Here is a 24,375-nt window from a genome sequence, read left to right as displayed (position 1 = left end):
ATATGTGTTTCTAAAAAGCCTTGCATTCTGAAAAATCATATGCTACAGATAAAAATTTGGTTAGGCACAGACCACTAGATGCCCAGGTATCATTGTGATTAGAACATTAACAGAAACAAAATTCAGCCACAGGCCCTAGCTTGGACAAACCACGCTGCTTCGAGGAAGTATTAAAAATGCACACAATCAATGGAGAGAAAATGCAAGATTGTGCGCTCTCATGACACCAAAAAGGTGGAAGTGGAGCTCTGAGCCAAGAAAGAAGGACAACCTGCCAAAAGCCTAGTATTCTGTGAAGCTGGGCCTGTATTTCTCTGGGGGAGGAAGTGCTAGCTTTCTTAAAAATGGGGTTGAAAACTCTCCTGACTTTGCATTAGTTGAGCTGAGAGGTTTTTCCTTTCTCTGTGAAGTTATAATTCTACCCCCACACTTCCAGCTCTCCTTGCCTAGGAGAAGTATATATGAACCAACATGACTTCTATGTTTTACTGACAACGTTCTCTTTTTTGCCACTTAGGCTTAAGTTGGTAATTATAAGAAGAACAGAGCATATGGGCATTTAATGTCCCCTCTTCTCTTCCCTATGTGTGTTGCCAGGGTGAGGGAGATAGCGGATATCTATGCTACTATATGTATTGTGAGCCTTTGAGATTCCTAATAGTCTCAATTCTTGAGTAAATTTAGGTCAAAACAATGGAATTTCAACTTCTACTTAATCTAAAATGTATCAAAGTGGAATATCACCCAGTTATGTTTGAAACCTACTCCTTGGATTGACCTTTTCTCATCTCATGTTGCAGGAGGAATTCCAGCTCCTATATATTTTGGGGCTCTGATTGATAGAGCATGTATGAAATGGTCAACCAGCAGCTGTGGGAACCAAGGGTCTTGCAGGATATATGATTCCACATTATACGGGTAAGTTGTCATAAATATATTTTATTGATTTTTCCTTTGACTATATTAATTCTTAAAAGATGAAATGCTGTTTTCAGTATAATAATAATTATAGCCACCCTTTAATGAATTTTGCATTCAGTATTGTATCAGGCAACATGGTATCTCATTTTAATACTCTTAGAAACTGCAGGAGATGGATATTTTTCTCCTTTTTCCTTAAATATGAAAAAACAAAGACTCAAAGAGAATGAGTAACTTGTTCAAAATCATATAGCTAATAACAAAAAGATCTGGGATTTGTACCAAAATGTTTTGTTGTTTCTAAAATCTCTCCTAATACTAAAAAAACTATTCAATGACCTCTGGCTTCTCTAAGAAGACACAGAATGATGCTGGGGCTGTGGTTGTAGATCAATGGGAAAAAAAGAAAAAAAAATGTTTCTATATTTTTCTGTTCATAGGGAAATAACTGGATGGTTATCTAGAAAAGAAATACTTGCAAAGGTACCCTAACCTTAAAAAAATTAATTGGAGATTAATCAAACACACAAATTTACAATATGAAACTTCAAGTATTAGAAAAAATTGTGGCAGAAATACTTTTAATTATCTATGAAGTAGGAATGTGTTTCTCAGTATGACCTAAAACCCTAAAACCACGGTAGAAAAAAAATGATTAAATATTTTTAAAACTCTATGTCACAAAACTTAAGCAAAGTTCAAAGACAAAAGATAAACTGGAAAAAGAACTTGTAACTTATAACCAGACACAAGGCGAATGTCCTGAATATATAAAGAACTCTTTAAAAAATAAACAATACCAATGCTGGCAAGGATGTGGAACAAGAGGAAATCATTTTCAGTGCTGGTGGGAATGCAAAATGATTTAGTCACTTTGGAAGAGTCTGACAGTTTCTGAAAAAACTAAACATAGTCTTGCTATATGGTCAAGTAATTGTGCTCCTAGGTGTTGACCCAAATAAGTTTAAAACTTATGCCCACACAAAAATCTGCACATGAATGTTTATAGCAACTTTATTTATAAGTGTCAAAAAAAATGAAGCAACTGAAATGGTCTTCCATGGTAAATGGAAAAACAAACCGTGATACATTCATACAACAGAATACTCTTCAACAATAAAAAGAAATGAGCTATCAAGCTACAGAAAGACAAGGCAGAATCTCAAATGCACATTGCTACATGAAGAAAAGCAGTCTGAAAAAGCTATATACTGTATGATTCCAACTAGATGACCTTCTGTCATGAAGTTTGCACCATTCCAACCAGCTACAAGTAATTAACACTCTTAGAACTCTTAACACTTTGAAGCTCACTCATGGCCTTTATCACTTTCCTTTTGGTTAGTTGTGTTCATTGCCTAAAATACTTTGCAAGTAATTGCCTCAAGATTGTCTGAAGTGGAATTTTTAAGAAGAGCAGTGTGTTCCCCAATGAAGAAACAGCAAAAAGTTAAATAGTCATCTTATGATTTTTTTGGATTTAATATTTTGTGGTAACCAGATAATTGTTCATTGATTTTATCTAACAAAGACAAATAATATAATCAATTCCTACTCCAAGGAGTGGAAATCTACATTATGATATCAATCCTAAATCTAAACCCAGTTTATTCAAGTTTTCTCAGCAACAGTCACATAACCAGAAGTGCACAGTAATTTTTCTATTTTCAATGGAAATTCTGAAAACTTAACATTGGGATAGAACTACTTGACATAACCCAAGGATGAGACAAATATACTTGATGTTTTAAAATATTTTTTTCATTATTTTTGGTACACCACAACCTTATGTTGTAATTTTAAGAAATTTAAGCCTAAACAGCTCAAAATTATATAATTCCATTCACCTTCAATTAAATCTAATAATTGTTCAATGGTTTTTGTTTTGTTTTGTTTTTTGCATAAAGCTTTTCTACATTTAGTTAACAATGTCATTAGACCATTGAGTGCTTCCTAAGCTACTGGGTCAGTGGTTTTCAATCTTTTTTGCTCTTTATAATCACCTGAGGAGCAAACAATACAAATTTCTGTGTCCCATCTTCAGAAATTTTTATTTAATTGCTCAGGGGGCTGTGTGACTTGGACATAGGATTTTTAAAATCTCCTTGGATGATTTTAATGTGCAACCAAAGCTAAGAATCACAAGAATTGACCATGTGTGCTAGGTAATTTAATATATTTTCATTAAAACTTCCAGTAGGCCACATGACAGCAGTTGTGGACTGTATTTAGCCTATCAACTAAACTTTGGCTCCTATCTATATGGATTCAGTTTGGTGATCTCACAGTCAATTCATTTCCTTTATAATCTGTTTCCATTACACATGAACTAATCTGCCTTTGAGAAAGCTAAACATCCCAAATATACCTTACTTTTATGGAAAACATTGGGTAGATCATTAATCACCCTTAGTTTCTGTGGCTTAATATTCCTTTTAAAATAATTTAAAATCCTCCTCTGTGTCAATAAAATAAATTACTAGAATTGCTACCTTAATATTTTTACATATAATTTCAAACATCATTTTTTTTAAGGTTTTCTGCATACTGGAGAGCAACACTATAAATTGTTCCAAATACTTTAACATGAAAATTGAGTTTTTTCTCTTTTCACAGAAATACCTTCACGGGCTTGACTGAGAGCTTAAGATTTTCAGCACTTATTTTATTTGTTGTATTAATTTCCACTATGAAGAAAATATATCAAGGAAAAGATACCAAGGCATCAGAAAATGGAAGAAAAGACACGAATGAAGCAAACTTAGAATCCTTAAATAATGATGGATATTTTGTACCTTCTGCCAAAACAGACAATGAAACACATATGTAATTGGAGAAAAAAAATTAGGTTGTTGTGTTTCAAACCAACACTGTATTAATTTAGTAGGATGGTATTTTGAGTAGTTCTTGGTCTTTCACTAACAGTTCTCCCACACTTATGATGGTACAGTAAATCACCTATGAATTTATAATAATGAAATAGACTATAAATGAAAAGGAATGACAGTATGCATTGCTTAGTGTATGGCTATGCATTTGAGATGAAGATTAAGACACATGATCCATACAAATTTAAAGTGAGAACTATGGTCAGTATATAATAAAAGAAAAAATATTTGCTCAAGTAATTATAACTCAATAAAACCACTGACTAGAAAATAGAGGGGGAAAGGGAGGAGAGAAATTAATAAACTAAATAAGGAGAGAAGCCTAATACCTTTTTTTAAGCCAGTTTGGCCCATGTTACTCAAACATGAAGTTAGTATATAGAGCCTTTATACTATGATGACATCTGTCATTCATGTATTAAGTCATGTCTTTCACAGACCTTATTAATTTATAATTTGAAATTGCATTCAACTAGGGGCCCATGATGCATCTTCTTCCAACATTCCATTAAAATACTGCTGGAGAAACAAAGATAACTCAGAATTTGCAAGCTATGATTGTCAAACAACATATTACGGAATGTGTTAAGTTTCTTTCAGGATGATGGAAGTGGATTAAGAAAACTGACATTAACTTGAGAAAGCAAAGCCCATTTAAAAGATGTGTCTTCATTCCATTTGTCTGCTTCCTGGAAGACATGGTGTCTGTACAAGATAATTTACCAGCTGTTTCTCAATTGCATATTTGTGTGTGTGTGTGTTGTTTTTGGTGCTCAAAGAGAAAGTTTTCACATCCCCAGAAATAGGACAAGAGGAGAGTGGATGAGAACAAATATTTGAATATTGTATTTGTTAGATGACAACAGCTTTATACTGAATGCTAAAATTTGTAGTTTTTATACTCATTAGGTTAAAAGACATTTTCTGGCATTAGAATAACCTGTGAAACTTTTTGTTTTAAAAGAAATCAATTGTGCACCCAACCCAGAGATTCTGATTCAAAACATTTGTCATGCAGCCTGGACATCTCCTTAAAAAAAAAGAAATCTGTATAGCGACCCTGATAAAGAGATACAGAAAAGAAAGCCACAAATAGGAGAAGATATTCTTGAGTATAGCAAAGTCACAAAATATGAATGCTTGCTAGAATCTGAGAATTAGCCTAGATGTTATACATATTATTAAACTATTCTCAAGCTGTAGCCCTGAGAAAGGATTCATTACCCCCACAAGTAGAGATTTGGAAAAACCACCAACATGCTAGGTTACTATATTACAAGTCTGATGAGATCTTATCTCAGAAAATAGAGAAAAATTTGAGGCTGTTTTTTAAAACATCGCAAAAAAAAGGCAACATCTTGAATATTTATCTATTCAACAATTATTGAGTATTAAATATCTTTCAGGCAAAATGAAATAAAGAAAGGATGTTATCTCATGGAGCTTACACTTTAAAGGAAAGAAAATTAAATTAAATAATTAAATGTTATAAAATGATACCAATTAAAAGAATAAATTTATATTTTTAAATGTGATATGTATGGTGAAAGAAAAGAACATTAAAACATATGCCTCAGATTATTTGATCTAATTCAGAATCCAAGAATCCAGAATAAATATTAATCCTTAATTCAATGGCATTTATTAAACAGGAAGACAAATCCTAGGGGGAAACAAAAGGGGGGTGGGGATTCAACAGACATATGAGTAAGATAAAGAAAGTTTGTAAAGAAGCAAAACAATACAAGAGTGTAATTAAAACACATATTGGATAAGGTTAAAAGAAGACAATGGCCAAAAAAACAAATCAGTGATAAAGAAGTTACATTTGGAAATCTGAAAATGTGGAGGAAAAAGATAGATAAATTATGAAAAAGGTAGATGATTTAGAGGACAAACTAAAGCATCAAACTAGGAAATCTGATATTTTTGAAGAGGAAATCAGATTTAGAAAAGAAGCGTTAAAGATTTAGTTGCAGAATGCCTTCCTGCTATGAAGAAAGATTTGAGTATACAGCCTGAAGACTATTTGCACCATGTCTTCATATTCCCATCCATTTTCATTCAGTGGGCCTTTGACTATGATGTTCCTTCCTCCAGAAATGCTCTTTTTTTCCACTGAATTAACTGCTTCTCAGCATTCAGATATAGGCTCAATCACCATTCCGTCAATGTCTCTGACTTCTTCACTGCTTAAAAATCCTCCAGTTATATTTGTAGCAACATAGCACTTAGCGAAATAGTAATTTTATATTTATTTGTGATTATTTGTTAACTATTGGTCTTGCCCACCAGTCGTAAGCTCTAGGAAGGTAGAAATTGAACACATTTTACCTATTTTATTCCCTGCATTCAGCTTGGTGGCTGACACAGAGCAGATGCTTTATCAGTTATTTTTGAATGAATGAATGAAAGAATGAATAAGTGAACTCCAAAAATTCCAGTCATAAAATTATGAGTGTTATCAATAAGAACTGAAAACAACATCATGCAAAAAATTTAAGGCTGCATTAAGGTAACTGGATAGAGAGTGAGGGCTTCAGATGTTTTGAAGATTTTCTTCACTATTTTAAAATGAAAAAATATATTTTAACATGTTAAAAAGTGTCTTTTGACTGCCATCTATGTGCTAAGCACAGGAAATAAAAGCATTTATGAAACAGAGTCTTTGTTCTTTGGGAGCCCACAAAAGTGGTGGAAAAATAGGCATTTAAACATATATACTATAATAAATACTATTATAGAATAAAAATGTCCATGTCTCTCCACAGGGACCATCCCCATTTCCTTGTTTCAATCTCAACATCTGTATTTCTGGAGATTTTACCAAAACAAAATTAATGAGAATTCATTATAAAAAAATCCAATTTGAAGATCATTATGCAAGCAGTGTACTTTTAGCAGCACTGTGGAGCATTCCTGACCACTAACCCATAGATAGATCTTTTACTTTAAACCAATCTCCAATGTTAAACTCGAGGTTGCCCCAAATTCTGTCATTAGAAATCTATTCTTTTGAATTAAGACTTTGTCTCCTTTCAAATTGGAAGAGATTACATATTATGTCATTTTACAGTGTGAGTGAAATTCCTATCTTTTTTAAGAATCAGGTTTTTGATAGTGGAAATGAAGAACATGAGGATATTCAGAGAATAAGAGAAAAGTCACAGGAAAGCAAGATTATAAACACCAAAATATCTTTTGTCTCTGTGTAGGATTGATATTAATAATGGTTCTATATATTTAAATCTTATGCAAAAATTTTACTTTTAGTCACACCCATTTAAAAATGTCTTTTTTTTTTTTTAAGAGAGAGGAGAAAGTGAGCAGGGGGAGGAGCAGAGGGAAAGGGGAAAGAGAATTCCAACCAGACTCCCCACTGAGTACAGAGCCAGAAGTGGGGCTTGATCTCATGACTCTGAGATCATGACCTGAGCCAAAATAAAGAGTAGGATGCTTTACTGACTGAGCCACCCAGGTGCCCCTAAAAATTGTCTTCATTTGTTTAATAATCCTGTCTAATCATTTGTCTAATTAATCTGTTCAATGTCTGAGCTTGATTCTGAGATTGATTTGTCTACTCAGACTGTGTTTTGTTTGGTTTTGTTGTGTCTCATAATTTTTTGTTGAAGGCCATAAATGTAATATAGGACAGTCAATACTGAGGTAAATATTTTCTACACCTGTAAATGGGTGCATCATTCCTTCTGCTAGGACTGTAGGGTGGAGTTTGTATAAAGAGTAGAGCTGGGTTTGAAGTTTGTTGTTGCTATAGTTACCCTCAATGTACAAAGGGCTTCAAATTCCTCTAGGGAAACCTTGTGTTTAGAGTTCTACTCCCTATTTAGATTTGGTTCTTCCTTTGCCCTGTTACCCCAAAACAATCAGTCTCTTGCAGGTCTCCCAACTATATTCCACCCTTACTTTTACCAGATGCTTGTTACCATGGCGAGGTGAGGAGAGAGACTGAGGCAGGTTCTGTGAACCCGGGTCTTGGGGGTGACTTGCCCCTCCCACAGGAGTGAAACTTGTCTTTCTTGCTTCCCTTCCCAACTGCAGGAGTTTTCATCAGTACCCCTAAGCTACAGTTTTCATTGCCCTTCCCCACTGGAGAGAAAGGCTGTTGTTACTTAGAGGAAGAAGGAGATACTCAGGTAGAGTTTGAGCAGTGGCTACTGTTTTCCCCCAGCCAGCACCATTGGTGCTTTGTCAAGACTCTCTCTAATCTTCTCTGACCTGGTGGGGCTCGTGGAGGAATCACCTGCAAGAGGTGTAAACCCCCTTCTGTCAGCCAGCTTCTCATGCCAACCCACACTTGATCATTAAACATTTATAGCTGTATCATTTTACTAACTTATATGGCATTGAGTGGCTTCTGCCCCAAGTGAGTAAATATTCAAATTGTTTCTTCCTGAAGGAGCCCCTCCTCCAGGTTTCCAGTTAGCTGCTTGTCCAATTATATTTGTTCATTGATGGGTTTGGGAAAAGTTATGGTTTGCATTTTCTTATTTTAAGGTTGTGGGTACAACAACTTTCCTGCTCTGTGCATGCCTGAAATGAAACTGGAAGTCTCACTTTTATTCCTTTGACATAAAAGAAAATGTGGTTCAATTAACTATGAATTTTCAAGACCGCTTTGGATGATTTGAGAGTATTTCTCTTCCTTTTCTTCATGTGATTCTCATCAATAGATTCTCCAATAACTAGTAACTTATCTATTTGGTAAACAATTCTCAGTGCATCTACCATCCTGAGATATATCTTTTCTAAAGTAACTCATTCCAGCCCAAGTTATCAGGCAATAAGGCATTTATTTTGTTTCTATTGAGCTCCTTCTATCTTCTCAGTAATTTTTTTCTTTTAAAAGAATTAGGGGCACCTGGGTGGCTCAGACGGTTAGGCGTCTGCTTTTGGCTGGGGTCATGATCCTAGGGTCCTGGGATCGAGCCCCGCATCTGGCTCCCTGCTCCGTGGGAGGCCTGCTTCTCCCTCTCCCACTCTCCCTGCTTGTATTCCCTCTCGCTGTCTCTCTCTCTCTGTCAAATAAACAAAATCTTAAAAAAAATTTAAAAAAAAATTTAAAAAAATAGGGCCTGATTTTATTAACTCAAATATTTATCCCTAGCACCTATGCATAAAGAGTTCTAGTAATGTCCTAGCAATATCTCCCATATTCTTAATATGATCTTTTCATTAATATGAGGTCTCTAAACAATTGATAAGGAAAATAACAAATAGTGCCATTAAGGATGAAGGTGGAAGAAAAGGTGTAATCTTGCAAATGTATCTGATATTTTGAATGACTGCACAAACATATCCAATGTGGTCAACTTGTTAGAAGTTATTAGGTGTATACTACACCAGGCCTGCAAGTGATTTTTCTTCCATGTCTAAAAGAAACATACAGAATTAAGAAAACAACGAGGTTTTCCACTCATGTGAAAGCCACCTAAGTATCTTTTCCACATATTAGCCTGTTCTAAGAAATTTAGAACAAGAGGTATATCTTTACTGATAGGAGGAATGTATCTCTTTCTCTCTCCCCCACCCCCCGCCCACTGCCATCCTTTCCTCCCTATCAAGTAAATTATGTCACTGTCACTTACTTATCAAAAATGATATTGGTGAAAGAATTTTGAATGTACCAAGCTTGACATGTCATTGGGATCAGTTAAATTATAATTTTATTTGGAAGTTGACTTCAACAGGAATCATACACATCTCAGTGCTACAAGAGTCTTGTGATTTTCTTTTATTTTGTTTTTAAGTAACATTTGTTTAAATTTTTCTTAGGGCCAATCGCAAAAAGATTTCATACTTAGCCTTTATCATCCACCAGGCTTTACTTCAATAGCACTGTTTCTAACAGAGCTCTGGGCACTACTTGGGCCATTTCTATAATTTATGTCTTATATGAGTTGTGTATATACATATATTAGCCAGGCTGTAACATTGAGAAAAAGTAGAAGTAAAGTAAATGCATTGGTTAAAAACATAAAAACAATCTATTCAGACAGTTGTTTGTTGGATCAACAAATCTCTTGAGTAATAAGTTTAAAAATTAGATACACAAATCATAAATTTTAAAATCACTTCCAGGATTTCCTGCATTTGTTATATGGTTGAACAAACTGAAAAACATTTTAAATATTTAGTCAATAAAATAAACTCTTTGTGTCTATCTAGAGCAGGAGATAATATGAAATAAGTTTCAAGGCCATAATGTTCTGTAATAGCATTTATTAATAAAACCCTAGACATATGTAAACTTAGTGTGAAAATATAATTGGCAATATGCATCTACTGTCTAAATATATGTTATTCCAATATAATATTCACTTTCCAAAATTTATCAAATTTTCAATTGTGTTTTTCTCCTTTTCTCCTCCCTTCCTATCCCTTCTCTTTTCTTCCTTTAGCCTTGTCTTTTTTTCTAACTGAATAATTCAATCCTGAGCCATTAGATGGGGCCAAGTAAGTAGATATGTAGGTAGATGAGGGAAATGGTTAGCTATTGAGGGGAACTACAGGGAACTGAGTAGCATGTGAAAGCCCAAGAGCTCAAGCAGTGTTAAGAGAATGTGCATAAGAGGGATAGATCAGCATGGGTACCAGAATCCAAGGAAGGATTATTGTTCAGGATTCTCCAGAGGAACAAAATCAATAGAATATGCATAGATATTAGGCAAGCAATTTTGAGACCCAAGAAGAATTTATTCTGCAGTTTGAGTCCAGAAGAATTTATTCTGCAGTTTGAGTCCAAGACTCAGACTTTGCTGGTAGAATTTCCTCTTCTAAAAACTGGTTAAGAGTTTAGTCTAAACTAAAAAGAGTTTAGTCTTTTGTTAGTAAAGCCTTCAACTGGTAGGATGAAGCTCACCCACACTATGGAAGAAAATCTACTTTACTGAACGTCTACTGGTTTATATGTTAATCTCATCTAAAAAATACCTTCACAGAAACATCTAGAATAATGTTTGGCCAAATATGTGGATACTGTGGCCTAGCCACATTGACATATAACATTAACCATCACAGGGATAAAGAGGGCAATAACACACGGGGCATTCTGGCATGGGTTGTCAGAACCTGAACAGGGAGAGGAAGACATCTCTGTGGGAGGAAGTAGGACAGAGGTCTGATGTGAGGTGTTGGAACTTCAGAAGCATTTCCAAGTAGGAGAGCAATCCAGTACATAGTATTGGATTCTGAATGAAGAAAGCATCCACAAGGGAGAGAGAGAGAGTGGCACCAGCAAGTGCCAGGAAGAGTGGGTGGCACCCGAGATGGGAGATTGGTGGCCAATGCCACATTGCCTTAATTTTATAGATTTTAATATCTGGTGGTGGGCTTCTCCAACTCCCTTCTTCTTCAAGATTGCATTGGCCCTTTATATTTCCATGTAAAGGTCAAAAAATCTTGTCAATATCCTCATTTCAAAAAGTGCTGGGATTTTGTTTGAGATTTCACGGAATCTGTAGATAAATTTCAGAACTGACATCCTTACAATATTAAATCTTTTAATCAATAAGCATGATATAAGTCTTAATTTCTCTGGATACTCTTGTGTAGTTTTGAGGGTAGAGGTCTTGGATACTTGCTGTGAGATTTATTCCTAGGATTCAACTGTGTGGGTTTTTTGGATGCTATACTACATAGTATGCTTTACCAATATCATTTCCTAACTGCAATTGATATATGAAAAACTGCATTTGATTTTGTGTGTCCAGAGATTTGTTAAAATTCACTTATTAGTTTGGACAGTTTACCTGTAGTAACTTTTGGATCTTCTGTTTACACAACTTGTCACTGATGATTTGTTTTTTCTTTTCTTATCCTTACAAATTTTCATTCTTTTTTTCCCCTCCTATTTCCCTGACAAGGACATCGGGTATAATGTTAAATAGAAATGATGATAACAAGCATTATCTTCTCACTCCCATCCTCAGCAAGAAAGCTTTTAATATTTCTTATTTAACTATAATGTTTGCAGTAGGTTTTTTTTTTCATGATTGTGTCCTGAAGCACATGACATAAAATTTCTTGTTTTTTTCTCATTCTAAATATCCCCTTTTAACCTCATTTTGTATTCATAATTTTGAATTCCTTTTTCTTATATAAGCTCTCCTCTCAAGTTTTAGAAGCTTAATACTCCACAAAACTTAGCCCTGACCCTGCTTGTGCAGGTATTCAGCACCACATCAGGTCACCAGGCTCTAGCTATCTTTCTGCTCCACCTTCCTCAAATGTTGTCTTCATTCCTATGCCTGTTGCCTCTTGGTTGCAAGAAGACTGCTGCTTCTCAAGGTCTAATATCCGTAGTTCAGGAAAGAAAGAAAAAAGAGCACAAAATATATTCTCAGGAAACTTTTTCTTTCTCTTCTCTTCCTTTTTTTCTTTCTTTCTTTCTTTCTTTCTTTCTTTCTTTGTTTGTTTCTTTCTTTGTTTCTTTCTGTCTTTCTTTCTTTTTTTGTTTCTTTCTTTTTTTTTGTTGTTGTTGTTGGAAAGAGATTACCAATTAGCAAGCTTCTGCCAATATATCTGTAGTTCGCAGTAAAGGACATATTCTTACATTTGTTTGCTTTTATTCTTCCCTCAATTAGGACTGGATTTTTTTTTCTTTCTCTCTCTCTCTTTTCTAAAAATATTTTATTATTTGACACACACACAGAAAGAGATAGTGAGAGAGAGAGCACACGCAGGGGGAATGGCAGGCAGTGGGAGAGGGAGAAGCAGGCTCCCCGCTGAGCAAGGAGCTCATCACAGGGTTCTATCCCAGGACCCTGGGATCATGACCTGAGCTGAAGATAGACGCTTAACCAATTGAGCCACCCAGGCACCCCTAAGATTATTTCTTTATTACTATAATTTGAAAATTTAATTACAATACATCTTGGTGTTGGCCTGCTTTTGTTGATTTTGATGGGAATTCTCTATGTCTCCTGGATCTGGATGTCTGTTTCCTTCCTGAGATTAGGGAAGTTTTCAGCTATCATTTCCTCAAATAAATTTTCTGCACCCTTTTCTCTTTCTTCTTCTGGGACTCCTATAATATGAATATTATTATGTTTGATGGAGTCCCTGAGTTCCCGAAGTGTATTCTTGTGTTCCATAACTCTTCTTTCTCTCTTTTGTTCAGCTTCATATTGTCCATTATTTTGTCTTCTAGGCCACTAATTCATTCCTCTGTTTCTTTCAGCCTGCTGTTCATTGCATCAAGCCTGTTTCCAATCTTGTTTATGGCATTCTTCATCTCTGATTCTTTTTTAACTCTTTTATCTCTGTTGTAAGGGTCTTACTGATGTCTTCCATTCTTTTCTCAAGCCAAGTGATTATCCTTATGATTATTGCTTTGAATTCTCCATCAGGCATGTTACTTACCTCTGTTTCACTTAGATCTCTGACCATGGCCTTATATTGTTCTTTCATTTGGGATAAAATCCTCCATCTTTGCATTTTGTCTAAGTTTCTGCCTTCTTCTCTGCATTTGAAAAGCCAGTTATGTCTCCTCATTCTGAAAGTAATGCCCTAATGAAGAGGTCATGAGGTGCCCAGAGCCTTGTGCTTTGGGGACTGTCTCAGGTATGTGCTACATATACTCTGCTCTTGTGTTTTGGCTGCTCTATCCCTCAGGCCAATTGTTTGCAGAGGTTCTCCTTGCCTATTGTGGGCAGTTTTTGGTCCCTGGCCAGAATATGGCTAGTTTTAAGTAGGTGTGCTCTGGTCTGCTTGTGAAATGAGACCTGACACAAACTCCACCGTAACTGGGGCCCTCCAGAACTCTCTGGTCAGGGGATGTGGTGTGGGCAGGGGTTTGTGCTTGTCTTCTGCAGGGGAGGGGACTGCTGCCCTGGGACTGAGGCAAGCTTGACTGAGAAGGGCAGTCCTGCCAGAGTGCAGGGGAGTGGGGCTTGGTGTTAGCACATGAGGCAGCCAGTGGTCACCCTGAACTGGCCTCCTGCAGGTGGTTCTGTGTTTATGCTGAGGGGTGGGGGAGGGAAATGGTGCCAGCCAGCAAGCACCTTTGCTCCCAGAGAGGCAACTCCATGAATGTTGCCTCTCATGGACAACCTCTGAGAAGAGCAAATCGTTTTCCCACTGTGTGCCTCAGGTGCTCTTTAGATCACTGTTTCCAAACTGTCTGCCTGAGTATTGTTTGCCTACCTTCTCTCCAGGAGCAGTATAGTGCCCTCAGCGCTCTATCCCAGCCAAACCCTCTGACCTTTAAAACTCCAGTCTTCAAGCCCTGCTGGTTGCAAAAACTCACAGAATTTAGCCTCATTTTCCAAGCCAGTGGCTTTGGGAAAACATTTTCCTTGTGCATCCATCCCCCTGTTCAATCCTCTCAATCTTGCCCTTCTCTGAGAACATAGCTCCTTATCCCTCTGCAGCACCTGGGATCTGTTTCTCCCCTAAATTCCATCTCTGCACTTCCTACCTTCTTTGATGCAGCCTCTTCTCTCTCTTTAGTTGTGCAGTTTGTTCTATTTGTCTTCAGGCCAATTTCTGGAGTATTTAGGATGATTTGCTAGTTATCTAGCTGTGTTCACTGGATAAGATGAGCCAAAGGTTTCCTCCTCTGCCACCATCTTCCTCTCCTCCCCCCAAAAGCTTCTTATGTGGTGCTGTTTCCTGTTTCTCACAAGTCTCTGGAAATAGAGTAAGTCCTTGTTCCTCCTTTTAGCTTCCAGATGATTCTTCCCATTTCCTCCCCACCAACTCCAAATTTCCTGTCATCAGACTCTAACACTCGACTATAAACACTCAACTATTCCTCACTGCTGCAATCACACCTACCCTGAGTTACATTCCTCATTTCCAATGATTAGCTCTTCTCTCATGTTTCAACAAAACTCCTGTCTTGAGTCATGGTTATTTTTAATATAACGAGAAATGAAATCTCAAACTCCACAATTCCAAAACTTAACTCATAGGCTTGACCTACCCAGTCTTTCTCCTCTCAGTTGCCTTCTTCTCATATGACACATCTAATCATTCAGGAAATTGTATTAGTCCTCAAAATGTCTTTAGGTAGTCTTTCAATTAACTGGTCTATTTTCTGTGCAGCTACCAGTTTTTTTGGTAGTATTTGAACTTGCAACTCAGTGGCTCCTACCTACGTCCCAGGGTCCTTGTGACTTCATTCTAGATTATACCTTCTTCCACTCTTCTATCCCTGGAGGAATTCACATTCCCTTTATATTACACATATATAACCATAGTATATTAATACCCACTTCTCCCACCTTCCCTTCCTGTAATCTCCTCACCATTATGGATTTATATAATGATTTATGTATTAACTATTATTTAAGTGGGCTGGAGAGTAAGGAGAGAAAATAAGAATTAGATAAATATGGTTCCTTATTCTACTCCCTTGAATCAGAAACCCAATATCATCAATAGGGCCTCTTGTCTTTTAAAATTCTTTCATCCTTTTATTGTATCCATACATGACAAAATAATAATATGGGTACATTTATTTTTTTATTTTTTTGAAAGATTTTATTTATTTATTCATGAGAGACAGAAAGAGAGAGAAAGAGAAGCAGAGGGAGAAGCAGGCTTCCCGCTGAGCAGAGAGCCCGATGCGGGGCTCAATCCCAGGACCCTGGGATCACGACCTGAGCCAAAGGCAGTTGCTTAACCATCTGAGCCACCCAGGCGCCCCAATAATATGAGTACATTTAGTTTTAAATGTGTATCTTGAATTTTATTAACATAACAGAATCTACTTTTTTAAAGCCTCATTCTTGGGGTGCCTGGGTGGCTCAGTGGTTAAGCATCTGCCTTCGGCTCAGGTCATGATCCCAGGGTCCTGGGATTGAGCCCCGCATCGGGCTCTCTGCTCAGCGGGAAGCCTGCCTCTCCCTCTCCCACTCCCCCTCTTTGTGTTCCCTCTCTCTCTGTGTCTTTCTCTGTCAAATAAATAAATAAAATCTTTAAAAAAATAAAGCATCATTCTCTAAGATGAATTATGGAAAATTAGTATTTGTGTTCTAACTTTGGACACCATGGGTAGGATAAACATTGATCTTTGAAGGTCTCCTAAATTTGGGTAAATGTTTCTTTGACAATATCTGACAGTACAGTGTTTTTCTAATATCATCCTTTCATCTTTTGACTCAGACATTTGTTTTTCAGAGTTTAGTCACCAGGTTTTAATTGCTAAAAAAAAAAGAAAAGAAAAGAAAGAAAAAATTCCAACAATCTTTGCTACATGATTTTTAATAACCTGACTCAGTTTTTCGGTATTCTGGACAAAATGAGCATATATATGACTTGAGTAATAAAGCTGGGAATAAATGGAGAGCAAGTACGTCATATTAATGAGTAATCTATTTTAAAACAATCATGTCTGGAAGGAATAGGAGAAGTTAAAGAACAATTCCTAGAATTAGAAGGTGTGGGCTTCTTTCACATAAAAGTGATACATTTGAATAAAAATAAATATTCACGTAAGCAGGATAAGACTTTCAGTCTCTAAATAACCCCAATATCAAAGCAGAAATTCAATGGAATTAAGTAGATTTTTATAAAAGGAAATTTTTAGAATCATTTGGAAAAGGAGATGTGGGAAATATACCCTCATTTCACATGACTTAAAAGAGAAATTGCTATTTTCACATAAAAAAATAAAGCTGACTCTAATATCCTGTTTGAAGGTTATTATAAATGTCTCTCTGAGAAATATCTCAAGTGCCATGGATGCCGCAGAAATACCATCATTGAACTTTTTTTTTTTACGCAAGAAAGCATAAAAACAACAACAAACACCAAAATTTGAGGTTCATAAAGATTAGAAAAAGTTACACTCTGTATCCCTATTGATTTTAAAAACAATTAAGCTGTAGTGTATTCTCCAACTCTGGGAAGCATGATATAATGGGGCATTACAGTTTAGTTTTCAATTCATCATCATTCAAAACTTTGGAATTTTGGTTCATATCTTTGCATTCATTTTCCTTCCCTGTAACCTTTGCCTCTATAAGCACGGTTCCTGAACAGGCATTTTCACCAGGTAGAAGACGCTTCTTTAAAATAATTAGGATTAAAAAGGCTGGAATATAGCTTGTTCCTCTTAGAGCTGCGGGCAAGCCAAGGTAGATGTATCTATCAAAAAAAATGTTAAAACATATTAAATATTGCATAGTGTGGGTAGTATAAGCTAGTATTGCATACCCTTAATCATTAACATTTCATTCCCATGAGGACAACAGCAGCTAATTGTTTTGCATGTCAATGTTATATAAGCAACTTTTCTGAACTCACTTATTAATTCTAACATTTGTTAAACGTTTTTTTTGGAATTTTTCATCCAGAAAATTCACACTTCTTTTCTTCTTTTCTAATCCTTTGGGTTTTTTAAATCCTTTTACATAAAATTGAGCCTCTAATTTAAATGTAACACTGACAGCAATAGCAGTTTTATTTATCTAATTAAGATCTAATTTATCTAATTAAGAATGCTTCCAAAGAAATCACCATCAATTGTGATTTCTACTTGGGTGGGGGGGTTGATGGCCTTAATCAAGTTAAGGAACTTCCTCTTCTATTCTGAGTTTGCTCAAAGTTTTAATTATGAGTATGTAAAATATCACCAAATTATTTTTCTGCATATAGTTAGCAGAATATCCAAGATCTTACCCCTTTTACTGAGTTAATAGGGTATATTAGATTAATAGAGTCTTCTCATATTGAACCATCCATGCATGCATAATATAAACTCCATTAGTGAGTGTTTTATACATTAGATTTGATTTATTCATTTTTTTTTAAGATTTTATTTATTTGACAGAGCACAAGCAGAGGGAGAGAGAGGGAGAAGCAGGCTCCCTGCTGAGCAAGGAGCCTGATGTGGGACTCGATCCCAGGGTCCTGGGATCATGACCCGGGCCGAAGGCAGTCGCTTAACCGACTGAGCCACCCAGGCGTCCCTTGATTTATTCATTTTTATTTAGAATTTTTACATGCATATTTGTAAGTAAAATCAGCCTGCACTTTTTTCCTTCTACTGAACTTGTCTAATGTGAATATCAAAATTGTACTAGTTTTGTAAATGAATTGGGAAATTTTCCCTTTTTTTCCGTTTTTCAGAATGACATGTATTATGCAGAAATCATCAGTTCATTGAAGGTTTGTAAAACTTGTCTTAGAATCTGGACTTGGTGTCCTTGGAGGATGGGAATTTTTGACTGATTCATGTTTTTAAATAGCTATGAAAATATTCATGTTTTCTATGTATTTATAATAAAATTTGGTAATATATACTCATCTAGAAAACTATTTAATATTTCCAAATTGCTGTATCTAAAATCCCTAAGTATTTGTACTTATATTTCATTTTTTATTCTTTATAGCATTTATTTGTACCTCCTCTCTATTTGCCTTTCCAGAGTATTATTATTATTATATTTTAATCTTTTCAAAAAACAGTGTTTTACTTTTTTGGTTACCTCTGTGGTGTGTAGTCTATTAATTTCATCATCTTTTTATTTCGTCTTTTTACTTCTAAAATGTTATAATGAAACACTTCAAGAATACAGAAAAAATAAGTTAACTAATATGTTTGTACTTACCACCCAGGTTTTCAAAATGATTAAATTTTACCATTTTTGTTTCAGACCAATTCAAAAGAAAAAACTAATACATTGAAATCCCTGTGTGCCCCTATGATATTATCTTTTAGCCCTTCCTAGGTGTAAAACTATGTTGAATGTTATGGATTTTGTTTCTAGTTTATTTTTATAGTTTTACAAAGTGTATATGTATATATTCATAATGTATAGAATTACTTTATATGTTTTTACATTTTAAATAATTGGAATACATTTCATTCTGTGTATATTGTCTTTGAACCCAGTTATATCCCTTTGGAATTTAAAAAATATATTGTATCTATTGTTCTTATTTGAAATAGGAAATATATCAATACATAACTTAATGAATTATTTATCAGGTTTTTCTACTTTATTTGAAGTTACATTGTCCTTTTTCTAAATTCTGAGTCACTAATTTCCAGTCTTTTAAAAACATACATATATTTAAATTTCTAAATATACCTTTGAGTACTGGCTTAGTCTTGTCACACAGGTTTTCCTAACAGTGCTTTCACTAACATAGAGTTCTAGTTACTTCATTATTTTTATTATAATTTATTCTTTGACCTGTAAGTAATTTCACGTGTGAGGTTTTGGCAACATTTTATCATAGTTTCTAATTGCATTGCATTATGGACAGAAAATAGTGGTTACGTGGTATCAACACTTTTTTTTTTTAACTTTGTGGCATTGGACTTAGTTGTAATAAATGTTTATTATAGGCTTGAGAAAGATGTATATTCTATTGGTTAGGCTTTTTTTAAATTGCTATATATCTATTAGATAGATAGATCTATTAGATAGATTGTACAATATGGTGGTTCACAATTTTCTCTATCCTCAATAATTTTTTGCCTACATTTTCTATTCACTCATTGGGAAAGTTTGTTGAAATTTTCCACTCTGATTTAAATTTCTTCCTGTAATTTTGTGAATTTTTTGTTTTATATGTTTGAGATTAGGTTGATAGATATATATAGGTTGATTACTGCTATATATTATTGATGAAGCATTTCTTTTATTATTAAGTAATATCCTTCTTTAATTCTATTGATCCTTTTCACTTTATTTTATTTTATTTTATTTTTAAAGTAGGCTTCACGCCCAGCATAGAGCCCAATGCAGGGCTTGAATTCATGACCCTGAGATCAAGACCTGAGCTGAAATCAAGAGTTGGATGCTTAACCGTCTGAGCCACCCAGGTGCCCCAATCCTTTTCACTTTAAATTCTATTTTGTCTCATAGTCATTAATATAACCACAGAAGTTTGATTTAATATCTGCCTGGTATATCTTTTCTGACTTTTATCTTCAGCCTTTCCTCACACTTTATTTCTTAGGCTGTGTCTTGCAAATAACATATAGCTAGAATTTTGAAAACACTGAAACTCACATGAAAGTCACTATCTTTTAAGAAGTAAGTTCCTTTGCTTTGCATTTATTGATAAACCTGATATATTTAGGTTTATTTTTCAACTTATTTTGTATGCTTTTATTTTCCTATTTCCTACTTCCATTGAATTTTCCTTAATCCCTTTCTTCCTTTCTAGTAGCTTGGAATAAATGTAAGTGGCCATCCTTATATCCTTACATTTTTGGCAAAATTTAAAGTTAATCAGTATTTCTGTTCTTAAGAACTGCAAAAGAGTCCTAGACTTTATCTGGATTTTATTTTTTTTAATATTTTATTTATTTATTTGACAGAGAGAGACACAGTGACAGAGGGAACACAAGCAGGGGGAGTGGGAGAGGGAGAAGCAGGCTTCCTGCGGAGCAGGGAGTCAGATGCGGGGCTCAATCCCAGGACCCTGGGCTTAATGACTGAGCCACCCAGGCACCACTACCTGGATTTGAAGCTAACAGGTTAGCCTGCCACAGTTGCATGAAAGCTGGCTCAAGATAAAGACTGCTAGGTCAGAGACACAGGGCTTTTTTACTCACAGTACAGCAGTCAGCAAAAGCTGCAAATTCAGGTTGGTTTTCCTTAACCTTCAAGTCCCAAAGGAATCACACAGTGAGAGACCTATGTGGATTTTGTGCACACTATGGGTTTGGATCACAGCTAAGAAATCCTGAGTTTAGGAAATCCCATTCTTTTAAATGGGCTGCAAGCCAATTGCCAACATTTGCCGTAGAGAGAGTTACTATTTTTATCATCCTAGACAGCAAACTCTGCTCCACAGGAAAACATCACCTATATCTTCCAAGGTCATTTACTATTCAAGCATTCTTGAAAAGATAGTCTACAGCAAAAGGCTCTGCTAACAAGATATGCAGAAATGTAAGAGACCCATGGAGAACTGTCTACTAACGATATCCACCGCCTGTTTCTACACAATATTAACATCTGGTGAATTTTCTCATGAGTACACTTTATCAGCCACTCTAATTAATCTGACTGATAGAGTTTGGTACCAAATATAATTATTTTGTCTGAAATAGCATTTAGTTAAGGCTACTATCAACAGGAATCCTGGCAGCAGGATGAGGCTGATCTACACTAGCGATCCTTGCGGTTTCTCAGCTGTGAGGCAAACCCATTGCATGTACAGTGTGTGCCTGGGCCCACCTCCACATTACCCCTGTAGAGCTTTAGGGGAACAGAGAACTGATGAAAACAGGAATCTCATGCTGTCTGCCCTCCTCACAGTTCTTCACATATATCCTTTTGTTAATCAACATAGGACCTTAAAATGTTTTAAAGAATGCTAAATTTTTTTTAGTAAATGGAAGTTTTTGTACTGCCCTGTCAAGAGAAATTAACACAAAAGAAATGTGAAAATAACAAAATGGAAGTGTTTTGTTAAAAACACATTAATATGATCTTGAGCTTTGTTTAAAATCAGACTTATATTAACAAAAAAATAAGCCTTTATGAGATATGAAGAATATTGTGTCAGCAAAATTTAATGAAGGAGGAAACATATCATTTTGAAAAGTAGAGGTGGATATGAAAGGAAGTAAAGATTCAAGCTAGTATGATGTTAAAAGTGATGTAGGATAAAATGGGAACACTTTAGAGAGTAATGTAATTTAGATAGGAAGTGTATGTACAGCTATGACTTTCAATAATATACTGATTGCTACCAATTTAACAAAGATCATTTTGAAAGGCTACGTTAAGGAAGCCATCCATGCTTACATTTAACAAGTACTTTGAATATAGTAAGGAAATAAGATTCTAGTATATAAATAAGGAATAAAGATATAGTATTAGCATATATTCTGGAAACACAACCAAAAGTAGTCTAGTACCTGACAAAGAAAATGTTATACGTGAATGGTGCCATTTCATGTACAGCCTGTGCTTGGAAAACAATTCTTCAAAAAATTTATTATCTTTACCTGAAGTAGGCAGAGTCATATATCCTGCATGCCCCTGACTCACCACATTTCAAAATTCCCCAATGTAAACATGTGGAATCCGCTAAAGCTCCAAAATATATAGGTGCAGGAATTCCAGCTGCAATTAAAGAAGGGAGAAGGAATAATCCATCAACAAGGTAAGAATTAAGGTACATTATTTTGTTTGGAAACATTTTCCCTATCTGTAGAACAAATAAAGTTTAGATAAACTTTATTTGTTTAATAAACAAATAAAATAGAATGCTTTAGGTTTTATTTTTAGAAATTAGAAGTTACTTTTACTATAAAGTTTCTAAATTATAAAGGACAAGTAATGTGATGGATAAATGCAACATAAAATTATTGATATAGAAAAACAATGAATTAATGATTCTTAATTTTTTCTGCAGTGCTTTGGGCCAATCATGTGTACAAGACATTTTTTTGTGCATTTGCTTTTAAAATCTTCTAATAGATGAAAAGTAGAATTAAGTTCAGATAAGTCTTTTTCAAGTAAAGGGGGGAAGTTCTCCATGTCTTATTGTCCCTCATTCTCATATAAATTACAAAGTGCTGCAAACAGAAGGGGTATTTGCTAGACTATTACTCTGAGAGAATGATTTCATTTACTTAGTATTTAATGATCTGATGTTGGAAAAAATAACTATTTTTACCAAATACTCTTGTGCAAAATGTATGTAACCCCACACCAAGAGACTTCTCTTCAGGCTTGATACACCTAAAAAAATAAGTAAATTCACAAATAAAATAAAAGTAGAGATTTAAATACTGTCATAGTTTTTTTTTTTTTAACTTTTTGTATGCTGGTAACACACTGGGCACTAGAAAATTGTTTTGCATACTTGGTTATTCAAGGCCTAATAATCCAGTATACAGCCTGCACAGGACCTCTACTTCTGATCCTTGGCATTTTACCCATCATTTTTTGCTCATTCATTTCTATCAGAGAGTTATCAAAGAAGAAAATATTTCATATCAATTTCTACCCCAATATCTACTTATTGAAGTGGCAGTTCTTCATTAAACCTTCAGCCTAAAACAAAACTATGCAACCCTTGCTGTATTTAAATTATTTGTATTGACAAAATACAGAAAAGCCAAGACTTTATATAAATAAATGTAAGGCAGAAAGAAAGCAAAAATAAAAATTTTCAAAGGAATATGACAAAGAAATCCAAAGCAAACATATTTTATGTGATTTGGTATCATTTTGAGTCACACAGATCTCTCCATTCTCTCCAAAAATTCCCCCACTTTTGCACTGTTGCCTGAAACTCCTATATGTAGAAATGAAGACTATAATTCCCCAATGGGGCCCTTTTGGTGTCCCGCTCACTCCGGCATCAACATGGCTAACTCACCAAAGAATTCACTTTGAGAGTTCCACTGTATTCCCTTCCCTGATTAACTCAAAGCTGAGAAAATAAAAGCAGCTTTCTTCACAAAAGCATGCAATACATTTTTAGCAAAAATGTCATCTTATTGGCATTTTCTCAATGTAAGTGTTTTACTAAATTTGAAAACCTCATAGTTTGATCTGGACATTATCTTCCTGACACATAGGTTAGTTAGACAACATCAATGATTTTACTCAGAAGAAAGTTAAGAAAGCCACGAGACCCAGCATGATCCTCTGAGTCCCATGGTTTCCATTTAATACAGAAAATAGGGCATTACATTTTCCTGAAAAATTTTTCTTTCCCCTCCATCTCTAATATACCACTTAATGATCTCACAGAAGCATGAAATACTAATAGCAAAGAAATTATTTAAGCAGTTGAAACAGTTGAAACTGTTCTATGAACTCTATCATTGATTGGCATTGATAGTAACATCAATTTCTAGAATCCAAGAATCAGAAGAATTAGCATGCAAATCATGGGAAAATGCTGAGAGAAATTGAAATTGTTCTTTAAACTGGCAGAGTAGCATTGATGTTGCGCTCCTCTACCATCATGGTAAGAGATCCAGGAAGATTCCACAAAAATAGAGACAAACACAAGTGTATTAATAAAAGCCTCAGGGTTAAATTCTACAATATGGTCCTGGCAAGAGGTGGGGGAAGAAAGTAGAGTCGTGAAGAGAGCCTGATTAGGTACTTGTTTTATTAGGGGATAGATACTAAAACTGAAAAGTTTTGGAATTGATAGTAAAACATTAATGTAGTTAAGAATTTCAATAATCAGGTTAACCATTTGAAAGATATACAGCTTTCAAAGCAGCAGAAGAATATCCAGTATATACCATAGTTTCCCCCTTATCTGTGGTTTCACTTTCTGTGGTTTGAGTTACCCACAGTCAACCGCAGTCTGGAAGTAGATGGTCCACAGGCTGACACATCACTGGAAGATCAAAAGCAGCCAAATGCTACGATCCCTGTATCACAGTGCCTACATCATTCACCTCCTTTCATCTCATCATGTAGGCATTTTATCATCTAACATCATCACAAAAGGGAAAAGGGTGAGTACAGGGGCGCCTGGGTAGCTCAGTGGGTTTAGTGTCTGCCTTCAGCTCAGGTCATGATCCCAGGGTCCTGGGATGGAGCTCCTCAAGCAGGACTCTCTACTCAGCGGGAAGCCTGCTTCTCCCTCTCCCTCT

At 35.3% G+C, this 24,375-nt stretch overlaps 2 protein-coding genes and 1 long non-coding RNA gene across 13 annotated transcripts in view; 2 read left to right on the top strand and 1 right to left on the bottom strand.

Annotated features, from left to right (window-relative positions):
- The window catches only part of LOC113923148 (solute carrier organic anion transporter family member 1B3-like), a 71,591-nt gene extending 65,137 nt beyond the window's left edge, over nucleotides 1–6,454 (top strand). The window contains exons 13-14 of one of the 3 annotated variants that reach the window (XR_003520191.2): nucleotides 801–918; nucleotides 3,538–3,674. Coding sequence is in view for 2 of the 3 variants with exons in the window: in XM_027595766.1 (XP_027451567.1) it covers nucleotides 801–918; nucleotides 3,538–3,751 (332 nt within the window). In the remaining variant the exon portion in view is untranslated. Of the gene's footprint in view, nucleotides 1–800; nucleotides 919–3,537 lie in introns of all 3 variants that reach the window. The other 2 variants (XM_027595766.1, XM_027595765.1) reach the window with 2 other exon arrangements.
- A 9,574-nt stretch (nucleotides 6,455–16,028) lies between these two features.
- Nucleotides 16,029–24,375, bottom strand: part of SLCO1A2 (solute carrier organic anion transporter family member 1A2) — a 41,351-nt gene continuing 33,004 nt past the window's right edge. For 7 of the 9 annotated variants that reach the window (XM_027595824.1, XM_027595829.1, XM_027595827.1 and 4 more), the window contains 3 exons: nucleotides 22,428–22,492; nucleotides 21,754–21,871; nucleotides 16,564–16,922 (listed from right to left, as the gene is read on the bottom strand). In XM_027595824.1, the coding sequence (XP_027451625.1) occupies nucleotides 16,703–16,922; nucleotides 21,754–21,871; nucleotides 22,428–22,492 (403 nt within the window). In that variant the 3' untranslated portion in view covers nucleotides 16,564–16,702. Of the gene's footprint in view, nucleotides 16,923–21,753; nucleotides 21,872–22,427; nucleotides 22,493–24,375 lie in introns of all 9 variants that reach the window. The other 2 variants (XM_027595828.1, XM_027595832.1) reach the window with 2 other exon arrangements.
- The window catches only part of LOC113923175, a 37,743-nt gene continuing 35,809 nt past the window's right edge, over nucleotides 22,442–24,375 (top strand). The window contains exon 1 of the long non-coding RNA XR_003520198.1: nucleotides 22,442–24,237. This is a non-coding gene — a long non-coding RNA (uncharacterized LOC113923175). The remainder of the gene's footprint in view (nucleotides 24,238–24,375) is intronic.

Source organism: Zalophus californianus, chromosome 9 (assembly GCF_009762305.2).
Source record: "Zalophus californianus isolate mZalCal1 chromosome 9, mZalCal1.pri.v2, whole genome shotgun sequence".
Taxonomy (NCBI): domain Eukaryota; kingdom Metazoa; phylum Chordata; class Mammalia; order Carnivora; family Otariidae; genus Zalophus; species Zalophus californianus.
Note: the sequence above shows the minus strand (reverse complement) of the source record. Positions and strands in the feature narration are given on the sequence as shown.